Source organism: Musa acuminata, chromosome BXJ3-3 (assembly GCF_036884655.1).
Source record: "Musa acuminata AAA Group cultivar baxijiao chromosome BXJ3-3, Cavendish_Baxijiao_AAA, whole genome shotgun sequence".
In the NCBI taxonomy this organism is placed as follows: Eukaryota; Viridiplantae; Streptophyta; class Magnoliopsida; order Zingiberales; family Musaceae; genus Musa; species Musa acuminata.
The window spans coordinates 34,464,130-34,485,683 of NC_088351.1; the positions used below are offsets into that span (position 1 = coordinate 34,464,130).

The window sequence follows — 21,554 nt, forward strand, 5'->3', positions numbered from 1 at the left end:
CTTCTTTAACCCAACGATGGAGCAGTATGCTTCGACAGAGAAGAGGATGTAAAGGGTTGCGACGGCATGTCGGCGGGGTAGAGGGCCTTGAGCACGTCCTTGATTGATCTAGTCAATGCATCGAGGCCTTAAGAAGTCCACGAGGGTAGTGATGAGAAGCTTCTTTAACCCAATGATAGAGCAGTATGCTTCGACAGAGAAGAGGCTGTAAAGGGTTGCGACGGCATGTTGGGTGACAACGAGGGAGAGGATGCAGAGGGCGATGATAAGGGCGTCAAGGATGCCTAGGTGCACATGAGCTCCTCGCGAGCGGAGATGGAGAGGTTTAGAAGAGTATTTTCTTGGGCCTTGGTGGTTAAGGAGGTGGGTGGCAAGGAGGGGATGGCGTTGACATTGACAAGAGGGACGTGCATCATCTTTGAGTCTTGCTTTGACAAGTGATAAATCTCTGTGATGGCTTCAATGGCAAATTTTGATTCTACGACGATGGAGCATCGACGTAGATGTAGAGTGATGAAAGAGTTGATCTTGTTCAAATCTTGTTCAACTATTATGTCGTCATCTGTCATCGTCAATTGAAACATTAAAATTATTCTTTTGTTATTTGTCTTCATATTTTCATTGAAAAAACTAAAATCGTTAAGGCAAATAAACTTAAATATTTTACTTTTATGACAATAAGGATGTCCATATAATTTTTTAAAATATAGAGGCTAAATGTAACTTTTTAAAATATAAATATCAAAATACTAAAATTACTAACTAATTAACTCTCCAAAAATGCTTTTCACATTCCCCAGACCAAAGAGCTGTAGTAATAATCGGCGGACTCAGGCCACAATGTTCATTCGACAAAGCGACGATTAAACAACGTAATAGCAGTTTTATATCTTTAACAATAGTACAAAGCCAAAAAGTCTGTCTAACGATGGTTAAACAGCCGGCTTCTTGTTGTGAACACCCTCAGCCTGAGTTATGTATCTTTAACAATAGTACAAAGCAAATAGTGTGTTTAACGATGGTTAAACAGACGACTTCTTCTAATGAATACCTGCAACAAACCCCCGCTAATGGTTAAACAGATGACTTCTTATGGATACCGCAAAACCACCAGCTTTCTGAGAGTGGAAAAGGGTAAGGCAAGCTACAAAGCATATGATGGCACCAACTCCTACCGCCAGAGCAACATGCATGCTCGCCTTTCTGAACAAAGTGCTCCCCCATGAACCCTTCTTCCATCTGTCGTCAATTTGCAGCTGGCAGCAGATCGAAGTACGCTTTCTCGCCACTGCCACCAGCGAAATAGCTTCATGATTCTCTTGATTGGAGGGAGAGAGCGTCAGCTCAACACTATCTTCGTCTTCTCTCACAAACTCCTGGGGAACCAAAAAAATATATATATATATATTTTTGATTTGTTTCATCGGCCTATTATTTGAACGTAGTGGCAAGTTTCCGACAGCAACGACCGTCGTAAGAAAAGAAATGCCATATCATGAATGGGAGACTTGTGGATTCAGCCGGAAATATGGCCGGCCTCATGGAATATGCACGTTGAAGCAAAATATACAACAAAGAGGATGTAAGGAAATGGATATTTCACGTGTTAGTACATTTCAGCCAGAAGCATTTAGGCAACGTAACAGCTAATAAAACATCAGTTCCAAAGCACAGTGCTGGATGTACAAGGAAATGGAGAAGCCAACGTTACGCCTAAGATCTTTTCAATTCAGAAGATTTGGCAGAAAATAAACAAAAGGCAGGCAAGAAAGCTAGAATTGACTAAAAATCAAGCAAACCAACAAACTGATAGAAGCCGGCTTGAACCCACCTTGATATTATAACTAACACTTTTATGTGGATGATGAACTGCTTACATCTATAAGACAATATCGATAAATTTTCCCTCTTTTATATTACAAATGACTCTGTAATCCAAGAAAAACATCAACTACTTGATAAGTCTGTATTAGCTTGATTTGTATCATCATTTGCAACATCTACTTAATAAGTCTGTATTAGCTTGATTTGAGTATCATCATTTGCAAATGGGAGATCCTAATTACAGACCATTCATTATTCAATGTGTGAGATCTCTATTTTATGCAAAAATCACTGAGTATTTGGCTAAAAAATAGACATCAACAAAAAAAGACACATGAATAAACTCTGAGACGATAATTCTAACAAATGAACATCAAGAAATGTCAACTAAAAAAACTACTAAAGATTGCCAGGCAAAGAAGCTAAGACCAGAAAAGTTGTGCTGCTTACTTGATTTGCCGAAAGCATACTATCCTTTGTGTCATTCTCTCTGGAGCTTTGTGAAAAATGAGGGCAGGGGCTCAAGTTTCTTGAACCTGATTCTGATCTCATATGCTGTGTGGTTCTTTGAGAAAGAACTTCTCTTGCTTGGTTTATATAATTCAAAAAAAGCAACCAATCACCATCTAAGGTGTTATTTACTTCATGTAAGCTTAGCGAATTAATCCCATCTACATAATGTAGTACTACTTCCATAAGAATCAAAGATTTAATTTGTAGCAGGAACTTCAATAGGTTGACTAGCCTATGAATGCTGGTTGAACTCAGCAGTTGTTCTCTTTTCTCCAACCCAGGCTCCTGGAGCACCCATGCAATGTCCAAAAGTAGTGCTGGGATACCAATTTGTTTCGAAACGAAAGAATTGCCAGAATATGAAGTGGCATCAATATTCGTAGTCCTGTAGATACCATCAGAACAGCAGCTATCAAAAATAGCTCTGCTTATCCTCTCAAACTCTGAACATATAAGCTTGCTTCCAAAAAGTACAGGGATGAAGTTTGAAACTCCTAATTCGTTTTCCACCTACACGAGACAAGTTGAGCGACTTTTATGGTGGAGAAAATCAGCAGTATCAATAACTTTCTGCAGAGAATCTGTACCTAACTCAAGCACTTCGCATGCAAATCAAAATTATTGTTCGAAGAATTAATATTTTAGATAAACTGGACGCAGGCAAAGCAAACAAAAATTTACTTTGTTCTAAAAATAATCATGTCATTACAAACATGTAGTGAGGATTATCTAAAATAGATGCTTGGGCTACCACTTCCAGCACAAAGACACTGTACACATTTTTGTGGGCACAGATAAGGATAAGCACAATCAAAAGCTCGTCTAAACCACATATGCCTGGAGCTTAGGGAGGCCACACCCACTGCTAAGCCACTAGAAAATCTTCATATGGCTCTTCGATACAATCTAGGTTGTACGGACAGTTTTTATGGCCTTTGCACAAATTGCACAAACATAACAAAGATGAGGCTAAACATGTCTGCCTAACTGCTTGAAGTCCATCCTAATTTATCTTAATATAACTTAGTTTCCTGACACTAAAGAACTCGATAAAATGTTCACCCCAAGTAAATGGGTCAGTTTTCCAGAGGGCCAGGTCATGACAATAAAAGTTCCTGGCATTCCATTACAGGTTCTATGCAGGAGCAGACATTAAAGCATATGAAGAAAGCATCCAAAGCATGCAGTAGACACTTCAAGTAAACATCCAACAGAACAAAAATTGCATTTACCATGAGCAAAGAAAACAAAAGTTGCAAGACACAAACCTCAAGGAATGCAGGACCGAAGACATCAGAATCTGTCTGAGGAATATTAATCTGGAACATCTCATTCTCATCATCACAAATATGATCCGTATCACTGATATTGCATGGTTTAGTTATCCGATGTGATATGGCAAGACATGAGCTTAATTCCAGATACTTTCCTGCAAAAGATACAAGAAACCTGCACAAGTATCAATCTTGTTTAGATTCTTGTAGCCCTAACATGCAATCAGCAGCAGTTATATGAATTACAGACCCAACAACATTAAAAATTAGTGCAATACAATTCAATGAGTATGGAAGTAATAATATTAGATCCAACCAGTCATGGGATTCTGAAGATTTCTTGTAATAGGAATTGCAACTTGGTAGATGAGAGGTTTGGACGATCAATGTCATGGCTTATCATATTCAGTAGAAAAAGAAGGTTTATGAACAAATTGAAAGTCAATATTGCTACTGTTACAACAAGAACCATCAAAGTGCTACCCTAGCTTAGAAGCATGTATCACTCCAGAAAAGCATAAAAACTACTGTATTTCAACAAAAGATACATTAGTTATGTTATTTAGTATCTACATTTTAGATCAAAAGAACAGAAAGTGATTGAAGTGCAACAGGAAGAGAGACTTCTCTAATTTTTCATTTTTCATAATCTCAATGTTCTTTCTCACAAACACAAACAGAGAGAGATTATCCTTTCAAAATGACTAGCCTTCCATGTCCCAAATACTTTCTCAAATTTGGTCACTCACTGTGCTACCTTTCTTTTATGAACATCCTATATATTAATGCAACACACATCGCTTTGTTTGCAATCAGAAACTTGTATGCTAGATCAGAAGGTAAGTAGTTCTGTTCTGAGGTTCTTAGGCAAAAGGCAGGTCAATGCTAAAGGCTAAAGAGAGAGAAGATATTCAATAGAAACTATCTCTATAAAGCCAATGTGTTTCTTTAGAAAGGCTAAAGAAATTACCTGTACCTGTGTAGGCAATGCCTTTATAAAGCCATAAGATACCATGTCAATGTGCCCATAATTTGAGAGACTGGGCAAGGCTAGTATTAGTTGCCATTCTATGCTGTTATGAGGTAGTGCTGATACGCTACATTCACAGACACATTCCAATGCACAGGGACAGGAAAGACAGTTATGGATATGCTGCTACATGTAATTGACCCCGTGCTTCTACTTCAAAGAAGTAGAACACACAAGAACACAAGAACAGAGATAGCACCTTTATTCATACTAATAACCAACATAGTTTGTATGGGGAACCTGGCAAAAAAAAATGTAGAAACTCTTGCCTATATTAATCAGACACTAAAATTCTGATTAAAATTATTATTTTTATGCAATTTCAATAAAAAAATAAATCTACAGACTGCTGAAGTATAGAATAACTCAAGCTGTAATGCTACTTAAATTGACCATGTTAATAGGCCTCTATGAGCAATGTTATAGGACATAAAAACTACATATTAATCCCCCATCAGATATCCTACCAAACAAGGAACATCTCCACACATAACTGTAGCTTGTGCTGGAAATGTCATAGAACCTACATGAAAGCCAACAATAATCATTTTCAACTAATTATTCAGACTTATCAAATGCAACCTAGTCATTAGAAAATAAAGTTATAAAAACAAAATAGCCTTAGATGAGTACAAAATGTAGACACAAAGTTTGATCTACCATTTAATTAGCAAATTACTCTTTCACCTTCAGGAGGGAAGTCCTCACCAATAAGATCTAGGTTTGTAAGAAAAGTGGTATCTGAATCCTAAGAAAGCTATGCAAAAACATTTTTCTATTTCAGATCGATGCATTTTGGCAGCTCTGCTCAGACTCACAAGATCGTGCAACCAATGGTATAACCAGAAACATCACCACATACAAGCATCGCAAATAGTGTACAAATCATATGAAGCCTGAACTGCTACTCACAGGTTCTATACAAAAACGAAGTCAAAGAAAACAGACAATTGCAATTATCTGGAACTTAAACCAGAACCATACACCAAGCTATTGCAAAGGTAAATTTATCATGCAGCAAATAAGTTGCACAGGTTACTAGTAATTTTACCTCAATTTCGCACGATTCAGATTGGTGCCACAGGCAATAAATTCCACTGGCCGACCAGCCTCAAAAAGAGTAGGATAAACATAATGAAGCCTGGGAACTTGCACCTCCATCCTGGTGTTCATCAAAGGCTTTTGATCTGAATTCATAGAGGAAAATCTGAAACACTTTCAAACTGCCTGTTTAAATACCAGTATCTATCATTTACACAAATAAATGAACCCATTGACCAAATAAGTTGAGTAAACTAGACGAACTATGTGACTCAAGATGCTTAAGCTCAGATAGTTGATACTTTTAACTCCTCGAGCTCTATATATTAATCCAACCCACTATCAACACCCAATATGGGACCTATTGTGCCATTATAATTTCTCCCATTCAAAGATTAACACTTCTCTTCAAGGCCCAAGACCTCCAATGTGATCAGATATGGCTTAATCTGATATGATTATACCCTCTGGTTTACAACACCGTTGGGAATAAATTATATGATCCAGAACACATGGTCAAAATCCCTTCTGCTTTGTACACATGCAAGCATCTATAGATGTGCACAAGGTGTATGTGTACATACATGCATATACACAAAGGCATGCAGATAAAATTGCAGTTAAGATGATAGCCAACAAAATCTGAAGAAGTCATTAAAGTCAGGCTAAGCTTCATATTGTCAAAAGAACAAACAAAACACCCTTATTTGTCCACACCGAAAATGAACTAGGACATACCTTTCAAAATTTGAACAATAGTGTCACATAGGTAAATATGGATGTTGCCTCTTCTGACAAGCAAGCTTTCAGGTGCATAAATCAAGTTTTCAATACAGCCAGCCACGTCCTGTGATAACTGTGTAAAGCAAGGATAGATTTAAGGAAGGACCATCCCACGTTAAGATGAGACAAAAAGAGGACAATTTATTTTCAATTTCCTGCCACTATGGTTCTTTCATAACAATAAATGTTTACCGGACATTAGTATCAGAACATCTAAAAGTTCAGTTAAAGTAAGTTCCAGCTGTTGATTACTTTGTGGAGTAATCCTTCATCAAATAACGATTATAGGAAGCTACATCATTGGGCTGCGGTGACAAGCTTGGTGAGAAGGCTGTGATTGGAGTAAGGCCTTTCTTACAACTTATGTTTGCATCATTTATACTCTTTTCTAACCACCAAAGCAAAATATTAGCTTCTAACAGAATTTCCACTTTGTTAGATGTGCAGAGTAATTCTATCACTTAATTAGGGTATTCAAGCAACTATGACCTCCTCTAAGCTATAATATCCCCTAAACTCATCTTATACATCTGTACCCAATTACTACAAGATAACAGCCATAAAGTGCTGACAGTAAGATTGGTATCAGGACGGACTCCAACTACCCAAAACTAAGTCAATCGTCTAGACCTTAATGTTCTTGTGAATTTCATGTATATAATAAAGATGACATCCGGAAAAGCCCAAAGAACCACTCAGAAAAATTAAAAAAAAAAAGGAAAGAAAGAGTACAACCTATTATTCATGAATAAAGGATCAATAGTACTCTTTTATGGAAAAAAGATCTACCTTCTCCCACATGAAATCTGGCATGGCAATAAATATAGTCATGAAAGTACAGCCAGGCCGAATATAACCTTCCAACTCAACAGGCATACTCTCCAACCACTTGAAAATCTGTATTTTGGAACAAATGACAATCAATTAGCCTCTGATATCAAATGCTTAATGCATTTAAAAGTTTGCATGCATACTTGGTGTCGAAGTTGTCTAGGAAACTCTGCAGGATTCCAATCATAAAGCTTGAATGATACACGACCTGTGGGACACTACAAACAAGTAATACCTCATATGGTACATGTAATAAGCATTCTTCAAATATAATAACATCAATAATGCTTCCTAGAACAAATTATGCTATTAAAGATCAACCAAATTCCCAGGATGAAAAAGATCATGAACCTACCGTAGATGAATAAGTGCTCTTACTGTTGCAGAGGGTAGAGGAAATAGGGGACTTGGGGTTATCATCCTTCTCTTCATTCTGAGGTTCACTGGATGCAGCAAAGGACAAAAAACTGTTTCCACAAATAGTTGTAAAACCACTAAGCAAATTAAATTTAGTATCACACCCATCATCCGATTCATGTAGAACTTTCCTCTCCATTGGTTTGTTGTTTATGACTTTTTCTTCTGTGTGGCATGCAACTCCAAACAACATCTCTGGACAACAACAAGCAAGAAAAAAAAAAAAGATGAGCAAGGTGTCCCTTACCAATTTGGTAAGGGTATCAAGCAAGTTATAAGAACTAGACCTAACTAGTATATTTAGTTATACAGCCATGGGATGATCTTCAATTATCCAATATCAAGAGAAATTATTTTAATTAAAATAAATAAAATTTATCCATCATAAATGAATGAACAAGTTCTTTATCAAAACAAACAAATATATTGATATTAAGCAGTCGCTAACATAAATTGGTTAATATTCTACATGCAACTAAGAGTTTGCTATTTTTGCTATCTAGATACAACATGAATAAAGAATAAATTCAAATTCCACCAGTTCATACCTGTCATAGATTTATCAACGCAAGAAACGTTCATTTGCAGGCTTCCATGAGGATCCTTCTCTTTTCCCATCATGGATACACCATCAGTGTGTCTTCTCCGCCTTCTTTTATTGTGACGCTCTAATTTTCTTCTACAGCTACGTTTACCCTCCTCGAAATCTGACAGCATGTGAAACCTGTAAAGGCTACAACACTTGTTAACCGGTACCACATGCACATTACCGCACGGTCAAGAACTCGGAGCAAAAAGATAGCAGGAGGAAGGAAACGACCAACAACGAGATTCGACCGCGAACCTACTTGCCACATTGCAGACAGTACCGCTTGCTCTGACCATCAAGAACCACGCACGGAGCGCAAGCACACCGGAGACAGACACGGTGCCGCCGATGGTAACCCTTGAGCTCCCCGATATCGGCCTCGCACCCAGGGACCTGACACCGCAAAGCGGCCACCGGCGTCGCTCGCGCCTTCCTCGCCCGCTTCCGGTCGCCTCCAACGGCGCCCGCCATCGGCTTGTCCCCCCACTCCGCCGGCTCCACCTCGTCCGCCGCCGGACACGAGCAAGGGACCCGTCCCTCCAAGAAATTCGAGCACAAGAGCCTCGGGTCTCGCTTCCCAACCGGCTCTGACCCCTCTCCGGCCGCAGCGCGGGGCGACGGAAGGATGGGCGGAGGAACGGTAGCAGGCAGCGGACAAGGCGTCGGGAGGTCAGACGCCCCGAACTCCCAGGCGGGGAAGAGGGTACCGTCTTCCTCGTCGTCGACGGCGAAGTCAAGAAGCTCCGGGGCCTCCATATATAGCAAACCCTAACCCTAGAAGAGAAAGAGGTCGACGGAGGAAGCACAGAGAAAGGGAGAGTGCGCTCAGCGGTGTACGACTCGCCCGCCCGTCGTTTGAGACGACGAGAGTGAAAAGGGCTCACTTAAATATAGTCGGTTAACATAACAGTCCCGAGAGCATCCCGTTATATATCATTTATAACGCAACTTTACACCGTCTCAATCCACTGTTACACCAACTGCTCCGATGCTGCGTCGTACAAACGGGGGAAATAATTTGGTATCTTTTGGATTGGGTGCGTCATCGATGACGTGCGGCTCCGAATAAAGTATTCGAAGCCTGACATATTCCATTCGCCCACGACTCACGACACGAGGAGATGATGCCGCAAGGGAACGATGATCACAGCCGTCCGTTGCGTTGATTGAATTCATCCTGGCCGAAGATCGTGAGTGTGAGAGCTACAACGCACGTGGAGGTCGTCATACGTGGGCGACACGTTGGAAGCAGCAGATGACACGTTGCGGTACAGTGTGTTTTGGATCTTAGATACGATGAATATGGTAACAATCGTCGTAATGTGCACATAATGTTAGAGATAGAATTCATGAGTGAGGTGGATGGGATTTACCTATTTGTAAATATCCAATTCTTGGGCTTTTTGGAATTTTTCTATAATAGGTCATAGAAATTTCATAAAAGTAGTTAATTTATTTAAAAAATCTATAAATTATTTTTTAAAAATAATCAGATAATTAACAAAATCTTTATATTCTTTATTTTACTATGGTCTGACTTTATGTTTTTTTCCCATGTTCAATTCTATGTATTGCTCTACGCATAGAATACTTATTCATTCGAGCACATGCGTAGAGTACAAAGAACACTATATATACTACATATATCATCTAAAATAAATATTTTACTATGGCAAGTGTCATTATTATCACCTGTTCCAAAATTTACATACAAATGTTATTACATTTAAATTGCTACTGCAGTGGGGTTTTCTGGTGCTTGATACTATTACAGTGCATCTATCAACCCAACTATATATGTGTATATACATGGATAGATATCATGTGGATGTTATTTTGGTAGCATGTGGTCACAGAATGCTTGAGCTCTTAATCTGTCTCCTCTTGCAGAAAGACTCGATCCTGTCACAAGCCTCCCTCAGTACATCTGCAGGAATTCCAAAGAAGATCCTGATCCAGTTCTTCAATCCAATGACAGAGCCTGGCAGAGATCAGTCACACGGTCAGTAGAAGAACAAGAGGAACTGAAGCTTCGACTCGTGCAGCAGCGAACAACAAACAAGAAGAGATAAGGGAAGCTTCCGTCTGACATTAACATATCTGGGTTGAGCTCCATTTAGAACATTGTGCATTCTAAATTCTAGATAATATGATAAATATTCTGTACCGATTAGTTCTTGATTCTAGTCACTAAGAAAGTATGTCACATCTGCATAAATTATGATGAAAAAGATACTCAGAATCAGAAGCATATCACATCGGATTGAGAATCAAGTTTGACCACAACACTGTAAGATATAAATTTGCTGTCTTGATGTACACCAAAATGGAAGGTTACCTGGCAGCACGAGCACAGATTCTTCTCTGATCAGCTCCTTTGCAAAATCCATATCGTTCTCAATGCCAAACATTAGTGTTGTGTTGATCTCCACCTGCAACCAAATGGAACAGTCATGGTTGGACCTGTTCATTGCACAGGCAGAAGCAGGAGATGAACAAGAACCAACCATCATGAACATTGAACCCTGAGGTCGAGAGTGGCACTGGAGGACTTTGATCTGACCAATCCTGGCATAAAGGGCATCCAGTGAGGATTCCAGCACCGTGAGGACATTCCTGTGGAACTCTTCATGGGAATCAGAGAGAATTCCAGGAACTGCTGCCTGTTCGAGAGATGGATTCATCGTTCATGCTTCAATATGTGAAGACATCGTTGATAGGAGATCATTTGGTACCTGAATCACAGATGCAGGTCCCGAAGTAACGTTCATGAGCATCTCCGTCGCCACCTTCACCTGTCACGATGGAAGCCGAGCGAAGTAAATATGTGAACATGGCTGGTCCTGAGATGCCGGCGTTAGAATCCCTTACCTGCTTTATAAGCCCATGAGGGTCACAAATGGCGAGCCATCCGAGACGCCAACCGGGGAGCATCCAACGCTTCGACAAGGCTCCGATGGTGATGACGGGAGTCAGGTGAGCGAAGGAGGCCATCGGGATGAATCTGCTTCCACCGAAGACCATGTGCCCGTAGATCTCGTCGGCGATGATAGGGATGTTTAGGTCTCTGGCGGTCTCGGCGATCTGCCAAGAGGAGCACTCGCGATGAATAGGTGAGAGTTGCAGCAGGATGGAAGGGGAAGCATGGATCGCAGGAGCACCTGTTGGAGATGGGTGGAGGAGTAGACGGCGCCGCAGGGGTTGTTGGGGTTGATGATGACCAGCCCGGCGGTGTTGGAGTCGGCCAGGGAGCGGAGTTGGGACAGGTCCATCTCCCAGCCACGCCGGGGCTTCAGGTCGTAGTACCGGGCCTCGACGCCGGCGAGCTCGCAGGCGGTCTCGTAAGGGGGGAAGCCCGGCCGAGGGAGGAGCAGGTTGCTGCCGGGGCTCGCCAGCACCGTCAAGCAGACCTGGATGGCCTGCGTCCCTCCCACCGTCAGGTACACGCTATCCTCCCGGATGCCATGCTTCACTCCCTTCGACAGGAATTCCGCCACCGCCCTGCTTATCGTTTCCAAGAAGAAGAAGAGGGAAAGATGCCATGATCACTCCACTGCTACATCTTACGTGAACTCAGCAGTTGCATGAAAGATCTCATTTCGCTGCTGGAAATCTCTAATAAATGATAGAACGCAAATAATATTTATTATTATTGCTGGAAAACTAATAAATTTGCATCTCTAAAAATAATATTTAACACTAATAATAATAATTATAATTATTATTATTATTATCATGGGACGGAGGAAGAAATGGATTCGTCCCCTGAAGATACGTGGCGTGTTGAACTCCTCGTGATGGCGTCCTCCGAGGAGCGATGACGGCCTCACCTCGATGACTTCTGTTTGTGTTTGTACTCGGCACGTCGTCTTCTCCACAGCGTTTCGACCACACACTAGATTCAATGACATATAAGACTATAGTAGCAGTAACGCATGAGAGACGGCTGGAACACGCAGGTCGACGACAAAAGATTGCGAAGAGTTTGGGACACTGGCTAAGATCCAACTCCTTGCTCCATCATCAGATGACTGGTGATAAGAACCAAGCAGGAGGGTTCTACACACAGGCCTACGCTTCTCGTCAAACTAGGCTGATGCACTCCATCTGTTTGTAGAATTGGGTTCAAGAAGTAAATGGATGCCTAACTTTGCTCACCAAAACTAGTGTGCAGGACCGTTTGTTTTTGCGTGGTTTCTTGGAGCTTTTCGGTGGATTACTTTCAAATTCACGATAACGAATGGGCTCAAACTTACGCAGCAACTACGGAGAAGACAAGCTAATTATTAGGAAACGGAACATGCGAACCTGCGGGCAAAGGGGAAGCCGTAGGAGGGGGGATAGCAGTCGAACATGGAGGAGGAGACGGCGGCGAGGAGGGAGTCTGAAAAGTCCTTCCCCTTCCGGAAGCACGGGAACGAGGAGGCGTCCCCGACGCCGAGGGATATCAGCGGCTTCTCCGGATTAACCATCGCCAGCAGCTGCGCCACCACTCCCCTGATGGACGTCTTGTTCTCCGACAAACAGGGATTGCACTTCACCGTCGCTCCATTTGCCGTCGGCGCCGGCTTATTCGGCATGCACGCAGCATTGTTCTTGTTCTCGGAGACGACGGAACCCTACAGGAACAAAGAGGGAATTCAATGAGAAAGATAGCAAGAGAGAATTTTGATAGATTCTGATGAAGGGCAAGAAGAAGATGCCTGAGATGTGGGCGCCATTAGAGGGGAGTGAGTAGGAGGGGTGTGGAGGAGAGACAAGAAGGAAGATAGAGGGAAGAGGGATTGGTGAAGGATACGATGAATTCCAACGCTTGGATGTGTTTGGCAGTACGACTCGCGAATTTTGGTCCACCGCGATGCAACGTGTGGTGTTTAAATAAGTGTTTTCGTGGGCCAATGGATCAGCTCACCGTCCGGTACCTTTGCTCTCAGAAATATATATATATATATATATATATATATATATCCATTTTATAAAATCTAAGCATTTTAATCAACCAAAACTATGAATAATAGTGTTTCTAAGAATTATATATAATAATTAGTGGATAATTTATATGACGGCATAACTATTTTCACAGGTCACATCTTAGAAAAGATGTTTAGGTATCTGTCCTTCCGAAGTCTGAAAGGAACATATTTATCGCTGTAAATTTCAGATACGTCATTCTCGTGAAATAGAAGTAAACCATTATAGTTATTGTTTATTTTTCTAAAAAATAAAAATTTAAAATACCCAAAATATTCTTTATCAATTATTTGAGCCCTCATGTTTTTATAATATTTTTGGAAGAGATTAAGGCTGAAGAAGGATAAGTATGGGTGGCCAACGAGACCATCAAAAGAGACGACAACCTGTTCGATGTTTGGTCGCAGTCGGTGGGCAGCGAAGCCGTCTTCGTGATGATGTTGGATGTTGGATGGGGCACGCACGGTTGCGAGCTCAACACGCCGTGGACTCCGCTCTGCATGCTGCGGTGTACGGATAAGCCACCCAGCTAAGCAACATGTCAAGCACTTGCCCTGCACAATCCAAACCACCAAAACCAGACTTTGAACTTATCCTGATATAGAACGCCAAGTACAGTAGAGCTCAATTCTGAGTCGTTAAGTTCATCAAGAAGAGGGGTGAGATCTTTCCTTGTTTCATTCTGGGCCACCTCGTGATGATGTAGCATTGTCCATCAAGATATCATGCAGCATTGCCAATCACAAAACATACATAAATGCAATCAACTGAAATGATGATGAGCAGAGAGAATAGTTGATTCACAACAAAATTAACTTGGAAAGAGGAGTTTTCAATATACATCATATATTGCATGTGTATGTAAATTAGTTCTACATGTATTTGTGTGTACATTTACACAGGTGGGACTAATATCGTTGAGAATACAGTGACAGGAGTATGTTGTATGCATTTTTGGATCAAACATCTGCAGCTTCAATGGAATTTTCGATTGCATCAATACAAGAACCAACTGACTTCCCTGAAGACATTGTCTCAGCTAGCTGTGATCTAGCTTTTTCATGGCGGCGCAGCAGTAAAATTGTGTTCAGCACAGCCCATCTTACCTGAGAATCTGCTTTCTTCTGTGTGAAACCCATGCTCTTGAGTAATGTATCCAACTATTTTTAGACATTGGAAGAAACAGTCAGGAGAAAGAAAAGAACTCTTAATTTGTGCATATAAAGAGAATGTTAGGAACTTGAGACTGGCCTTATCGATATCAGCAAGACCTCCTTCAGAATACCCAAATAGGAGGTACTCTGTGGCTACTCCTGCCAGCGCTATGCATGAAAACCTGTTCAGCATCTGCTTAAAAAATTCCAAACCCAAAAGAAAAGGCACCGATAAATTTACTGTGATAGAATTGAAATTTTCAAAATGAAACTAATGTTTCGAAAAGGAGTGCAGACCTACAAAAGAAAAAAATTGGGAAAAAGGGATAGGAATGATCAGAGAGTAACTATATGCATCCAACAAATCAAAATGTTTCAGTGGAAAATAAGACTGATGTTTCAAGGAAAGAATTTTGAAGTCTCACCTTCGCTGATACCTTTCCAGTATTTATCTGCATAAAGAATAATACAGTCAGGGTAAATACATTGGAAGCAAGAAATTGAAACAACAGTAGAAACCATAAACATATCTAAAGAATCATCTAGTAGCATTCCCCACAACCACCTTGTTAAATGGCTAGTCAGAGAAACCACATTTTTGACAAATCATTAGGTGATAACACTATATATTTCTAAATCATAATTGATTGGATACTGTGGTAAGGTAATTTCACATACACACCTCTCTGGCATGGTACAATTCTGCATTGTGCCCAGAACATTTTCACAACCATGTATCAGCCCATGTATAGACCAAAATTTGTCCCAACTATATGTCAGCAATTCTAGGATGTGTTGCCATGCTCATGCAGAAGTTTTTCTCGTGCGAATGCCAATTGGTTTGACCATTCTTGTTTGGAAAAAGCACTGGACCACATTAGGAGGTGAACACAATGGTTGTAAAGATCATAGTCTAAACACTGTGTTCTCTTACAGCCAATCAGGGTATAAGTGTTGGACTGCAGCTATAGAATTTTGTTGCAAAATTGAGGACCCAAACAACTTAGTTTCGATGACAAAGAAGCATGTTAGTTTTTGAGATAAAGCACTTATAAATGTTGAGTTTCTAAGAATGGAAAAAAGAAGAAGCCTCATTAAGTTAGAAATATGTAAAACTTCCTATGCCCCCGGTGAATTTGAACAAACTAAATCATGTAATCAGCAACTTTTAATCGTGGAGATTAATATGAATGTCAGGGAGCCTCTAGTGGGTATACAGTTCTATAAACTCAAGGGACCTGGTCGGATGTTGGTATTCATGTCAAGTTTTTGCATGAACCTTAATTGGTTTATAAAAGCCACTCTGCGGCATCACACTATTTTACCATGGAATTCTGTTCTATCAGATATAGAACATATTGCATCGAAAGAATTTCTTTGAAAAAACTAGACATCAGGCATCAGGGATGAGGCCAACAGTACATGCCAAATATGCACAAAGAGGACAAGAGAATCTAGAAAGCAAATATTGTTTACTCAGCATCAATATGAGCATTAACAAATATCAATGTAGTAAAAGTTGCATATTTGCTTCTGGGTAATGATGGGAAGAGAAACATTGCCAGGTAATACTTGAGATGAATTGCCAAGTCTGATCTACTATGTATAAAGGATGATCCAAAATCTTGCTATGTCCATGTCAGGTTCTTGTCAAGACTCAAAGTAATTATGACAAGCATGATACACAATCATATACAACACACACACATGGATCTACATGGTTTATATGTAGAACATGCATGCCATATACCTAAGGCTGCTGGACATGTTTCTAGCATTTTAGTAAATGGCCATCATTTAAGATAAATGATTGTTATGCTTCTCATGAATTACATACAAATTGTACAAAGTACATCTTCATGTGGATTAATATAATAAATTAATCTATAACTATTCAATTTACTATCATGTTCAGCTATATTGTCTTTTTTATAGATTTGCTGTGCCAGCATATCTATAATGGGTCAAGTGGTATCCATGACCCACATCCATGCTTAGCTAATTTTAACAAGCTAAGAACATTCAACCAAAGATGGCAAAAGCATCTTTCCTTGGTGCACATTTGTGGAACAACTTAGCACTGAACTGTGAGATACTAAGTTCAAAAGAACAAAACTAGAGACAAGGGCAATACATCAAGTTTGTAATGCATGAGCCAGCATGGTGCTTCCATGTAAAGCAAGGTAATAACAATGAAGACAAACTAAGAAAGAAACAGGAAAAGAATGTCATACTTCTTCAATAAACTCAAAATCCACAAAAGCAGTGCCAGCTTGCACATTGAGCGATCTTTCCTTAATTAACGCTTCTAAGCTTGATAATGTATAACCCTTGGGAAGCACACCAAGCAAATAGGCTATTAAAAAATGACCAGCTTCATGCTGTATCACATATATCCATCTTCAAAGGGTTAGGACCATATCTTCGATAACACTCCAGAACAATTAAATCTGATATCTTTAATAGTATGGTAAAACTTTACCTGAATAACTCTGTGGTGATATTTCTGACTTACTTTGTGCCCAATGGTATCAAGCACCAAATTCCTGACTCCTCCGTTGAAATAGATCTACAATGACGAAAAAAAGAAGAGATGATTTGGATAACTCTGTTTTGCTGAGAACAATAGACCCACAGCAATCTCTCCAAAGCTACGAGAATCATTCTTTTAAGAAGAGATGACTTTAGTCTCTGCATGTATGTTTAGGAATAATTCTCTATTATCAATGGCAACTAGCACCTATGAAGAATATAGACACTGAATAAATACATGCATATACAAATAGATAGATTAACAATATAGAAAATAAAATATGCAAAAATAAGCTTGGATATATGCATATTTACAAATACACATACAAGTGCATGCCAAGTGCATATATGTGAACTAGTGTACCATATTAGCAGGATCAACATGTTAATCCAACATGACATTGTCAGCCATGGTGCCAAACTAAGATCCACCGATCCACCAGCTAGACTGATAAATGCCTGCAAATCAAGATACTATTTTGCAGTTATTATGGCCTACATCAAGGTTTGACAAAGGTCAGACTGCAGCCAAGTTTCCATCCGATAATCTATCAACATTTTTCATCCTACAGAAGTCGAAAATGCTTTCAAGAAAAAACAAAAAATTGAACTGCAAATAGAGTTCAAGTGCTCAAATGAACAGCGATGAGTAACAAAGGAACTTGGTAAGTAGCTAGCACTCAGAAAAGCAATCTAAGAAGATCTTTCACCTCCATTTTGGACAGACTATTGCTGTTGCAACTGTTAAAACATTTGTCAATATTCCAAAGAGTTATGTAACACAAAACACATATTGCATATGCATGAATATAATCAGTATATCCCATAGCAAAAGAAGCTTTAGCAAGGTTCAACATCAGTAAAATATCATGATTATCAATCTTGCAATGTCATTAAAAAGAAGTATTACTGCCCACATAAGTAATAATATTGGTTAACTCACCAAATCTAATGACCAAAGGAACAGTAAACCGAGTGAAAAATACAATATCTGTGCTGGAGAAAACCCAAGAGCAAACCATGCAGAAACACCTCCTAAAACTGCAGCAAGCTGAAGATTTCTCTCTATCGAGCCCAGTGTTACATCAATTGGTGATAAAAAGGAAGAAGTGTCAATTCCATTAAGCTTCAGTTCATCCAAGCTGTAGAGTCTTTGTGGCACCTACATCACAAATTCCACACAGTCAACAAAAAACTGGTACGAGTTATTAAGATTTGGAACAAGCTAATCTTGTAAACACCTCATTAATTTTACCCAAAGGGGAAACAAGCCACATAAATGCTTACAGATAAAGAGAACCATTTGGATTTAACTAAAAAGGATTTTTATTTAAGTATCAAAAGAACATAAACTTCTCTTGCCTTGGTTTACCTGATGAGTCCTATAATTTATTGCCACACAAAATATACCTGGCCATGCCCAGCACTTAACCTCCAACATAACTCCAAGCTCTTCCAGCAATAGCATATAAACATCATTTATAATATATATATATATATATATATATATATATATATATATATATATATATATATATATATATATATGATCTTACAAAAACAATTCAAAAGATAAAAAATTTGAGTGATTTTTTCATAATTCTTTAAAACAGCAAGTGTTCTGATTTAACTCTGATAAGAGCATATCAGCACATCTTCTGTGTGGTCTGTCTAGTCATCCTTATTCAACCCTCTCTTCCAACAAGTCCCTCACATCAGTGATGTGAGGCCACCTGATTTCATGCTTTTCCCAAAACAGTCAAGCTCATCATGAACAAATAGTTAAATGTAGTTTGACAGGCTAGAAATCATATCACCACTTGGGTGATATGATTCAACCAGTTTCCTGCAAATCAGAACTGACAGATCCAGTCCAAACTGGGTGGGCGCTGCAATGCATCAAAAAAAGACCAAACTCTAATTTTCATCCTACTTGCAACAGTCACGCCGAAGGTATTTTATATACATATAAACACAAATAATGGATGTAACATTAAGCTTTATGCTCTCATTCATAAAAAAAAAATAGCACCATATTATAATAGATGAAATGCAAGTTGACAATCAGAGCATCAAGCATCCCATGTCAGCAAGAGCTTTTTGCAACTGTCCCAAAGCAATTTGTGGTATCCAATCTCTTTAATCACACGAGCATTAGGTATGACAATGAAGTGGTTTCAAGAGCAATTCCCACATCTACAGAGCCACGAGTTACTATTTGCCCAAAACCTTTGGCTGTGAAATTATATAATGCAATGGATGCAACAGATTGATATGAGACTACACAATTTCAATATTCACCCCATCAAATTCCAGTTTGGCTTAGCTTACTATTTGCCCAAAACCTCTGGCTGCAAAAGTATATAATCCAACAGATGCACCAAATTGGTCTGAGATTACATAATTTCAATATATTCATCCCATCAAATTCCATTATGGCTTAGCTTTCATTGGTCTGCCACCAAAAACAATCTAACCATACATCAAAATAATTTCAATCAATCGAAGTGAGAAAAAACTCAGCAATCAACAAATAACTTCAACTACATAACCTCATTGATAGATTATCTCAGAAAATTAGATGCTTATATATTATGCATATAGTTGCCAATTCAAAATCGAAGATAATTTGGCCAATGAACATAAGCTGCAACACAGAATGAGGACCAACATAAAAAAATAATCTTAGGTGTTCCATCTAATGCATCACTCTCATTTCGTTTTAGCTGAAATGTAAACTACTGATAACTTTCTAATCACCTTCATCATCGTAAATAGCTGATAGCAGCTAAAATCATGAAGATCTCTCTTATTCTTCCTCTTGGTTACTATTTCATTGAACATTAACTAAAGAATCACTTATAAATCAAGAAAAAGTGGAAACCCTCTTTCACATCGTCCAGTTGAGTGCTCATTGGAAGAAAACTGATAAATCAAAAGAAAAGAACATTCAACAGGAATCCACACAACATAGAAACAGATTGCAGAACACTAATATCAAGACAAATAACCTGTCTTGCTGTTCCAAAGCACCGAAGGCCCCCAGGCTTCCCATGTGTCTCATTGATAAGAGATAGAGCTCCCCTCTCATTTCCCTTCTTTAGCTCCTCATCAACTCGTTCTAAAAGCTGCAACCGCAAGCTTCCAGAATCAATAGAATCTACAGCTGGCTCAGGAGAATTTACAGCTCTGACAGTTAACAATCTTAATTTGAGAGGAAGAGGGCCATGATAACAGAATGTCATACTCATATCCCTTAGTGCTGGGATAGCTTTGAAGGTGGATGAGGCAATTTAAAAGGCAAGAACAATGGAGGAAACAGATGCATGATTCTACACCACAAATATTCCTAAGATACATATAAGTGTACCAAACGGATATCTACCCTGAAAGCGACTCTAAACAAGAATTGCAAATCTGGTCCACCAAAAAATGATTAATGTGAAAAGTAGAAATCACACAGCTGAAATGATAACAAAGCAACCAAAGCTTACTTATGCTTCAAATAGGCTTTATCAATTAGTAATCACAAGAATCACTGATTCAGTCAACCAGTACGATTCAATTGAATGGAGACAGAAAGTGATACTTTGGACCTAAATGGCACATAAGATCGAAGACAAGGGAAAATAGATCCCATATAAAAGAAATAATTTGGAATTACCCTCTCATACTACGATGAGTGTATTGAACAAAATACCAAAAGGTGCTACATCATCAAGCACACTCCACAAATCATATTCCCATCACACCACAATATTGTCTTCACAAAACTAAAACTCTTGTGACGCAGATCCAATATCTCCCTTCCCTTTCCCCGCCTTACTGGGCAGTAGGGTCTGATGGATATTGGGCAAGACACCACCACTAGCAATCGTGACAGCCCCCAAAAGCTTGCTCAACTCCTCGTCATTCCTCACAGCAAGCTGTATGTGCCTCGGGACGATCCTATTCTTCTTATTATCCCTCGCCGCATTCCCAGCCAACTCCAAAACCTAAAACAAGCCAAATCCAAATCATATTAAGGGACAAGACAAAATCACAACATTTATAGGAAAGGGGACCAGATCACCAACCTCGGCGGCAAGGTACTCGAGGACGGCGGCGAGGTAGACGGGGGCGCCGGCACCGACGCGTTCGGCGTACTTGCCGGCCTTGAGGAACCGGGCGATGCGGCCAACAGGGAACTGGAGGCCAGCCTTCTGCGATCGGGATACGGACTTCGACGACTTGGCCTTGCCTCGGCCACCCTTCGCTGGCGCTGCGGAGCTCATCTCTGGTAGTTCTCGGATCGATTAGAAAACCCTAACGAGGACAAAGACGGCGAACGAGATCAATGGCGAGGCGTGCGAAAGCGCTGGTGCGATCGCTTCGTGAGGGCTTGGGTATATATAGAGCTGCGAACGGTAGGGTTCTTTGGAGGAGATCTTTGACATGACTGGCTGGAATGAGGTTCCCCAGGATTGCTAACGTGGAGGGCCTAGATTTCCCCATTGTTCATCGGAGCGATTGAAACGACGGTTCGCTCGCTGACGTGTAGAGTACGACGCATCGCCAAGTCGTGGTGCAGCGCGACATTTGTAGCCGTTGGATTG

At 39.9% G+C, this 21,554-nt stretch overlaps 4 protein-coding genes across 7 annotated transcripts; all 4 read right to left on the minus strand.

Moving 5' to 3' along the window:
* Positions 1-863: 863 nt before the first annotated feature.
* On the minus strand, positions 864-9,156 carry LOC135585633 (squamosa promoter-binding-like protein 9). 3 transcript variants are annotated; one of them, XM_065141409.1, is made up of 11 exons: positions 8,562-9,156; positions 8,262-8,446; positions 7,818-7,908; positions 7,652-7,739; positions 7,440-7,514; positions 7,255-7,362; positions 6,421-6,538; positions 5,693-5,828; positions 3,606-3,786; positions 2,275-2,847; positions 864-1,376 (listed from the first exon to the last, which is right to left on the minus strand). In XM_065141409.1, the coding sequence occupies exons 1-11, from the start codon at positions 9,056-9,058 to the stop codon at positions 1,068-1,070; spliced, it is 2,361 nt and encodes a 786-aa protein (XP_064997481.1). In that variant the 5' UTR covers positions 9,059-9,156; the 3' UTR covers positions 864-1,067. The 3 variants fall into 3 exon arrangements, with proteins under 3 accessions (XP_064997481.1, XP_064997480.1, XP_064997479.1); XM_065141408.1 differs by having other exon boundaries at positions 7,652-7,908; positions 8,262-8,437; XM_065141407.1 differs by having other exon boundaries at positions 7,652-7,908.
* A 797-nt stretch (positions 9,157-9,953) lies between these two features.
* On the minus strand, positions 9,954-13,163 carry LOC135632256 (nicotianamine aminotransferase 1-like). The gene is made up of 8 exons (XM_065140671.1): positions 13,006-13,163; positions 12,611-12,921; positions 11,464-11,803; positions 11,174-11,386; positions 11,038-11,097; positions 10,810-10,965; positions 10,641-10,734; positions 9,954-10,283 (listed from the first exon to the last, which is right to left on the minus strand). Exons 1-8 carry the CDS (start codon positions 13,021-13,023, stop codon positions 10,153-10,155), a joined length of 1,323 nt encoding a protein of 440 aa, XP_064996743.1. The 5' UTR covers positions 13,024-13,163; the 3' UTR covers positions 9,954-10,152.
* Positions 13,164-14,068: 905 nt separating this feature from the next.
* Positions 14,069-20,268, minus strand: LOC103978984 (uncharacterized). 2 transcript variants are annotated; one of them, XM_065144599.1, is made up of 7 exons: positions 19,971-20,268; positions 17,903-18,121; positions 16,910-16,996; positions 16,662-16,757; positions 14,853-14,879; positions 14,525-14,620; positions 14,069-14,433 (listed from the first exon to the last, which is right to left on the minus strand). In XM_065144599.1, the coding sequence occupies exons 1-7, from the start codon at positions 20,208-20,210 to the stop codon at positions 14,233-14,235; spliced, it is 966 nt and encodes a 321-aa protein (XP_065000671.1). In that variant the 5' UTR covers positions 20,211-20,268; the 3' UTR covers positions 14,069-14,232. The 2 variants fall into 2 exon arrangements, with proteins under 2 accessions (XP_065000671.1, XP_009393244.2); XM_009394969.3 differs by having other exon boundaries at positions 16,662-16,808; positions 19,971-20,266.
* A 332-nt stretch (positions 20,269-20,600) lies between these two features.
* Positions 20,601-21,342, minus strand: LOC135634255 (histone H2AX). The gene is made up of 2 exons (XM_065144600.1): positions 21,036-21,342; positions 20,601-20,954 (listed from the first exon to the last, which is right to left on the minus strand). Exons 1-2 carry the CDS (start codon positions 21,231-21,233, stop codon positions 20,733-20,735), a joined length of 420 nt encoding a protein of 139 aa, XP_065000672.1. The 5' UTR covers positions 21,234-21,342; the 3' UTR covers positions 20,601-20,732.
* Positions 21,343-21,554: the final 212 nt, after the last annotated feature.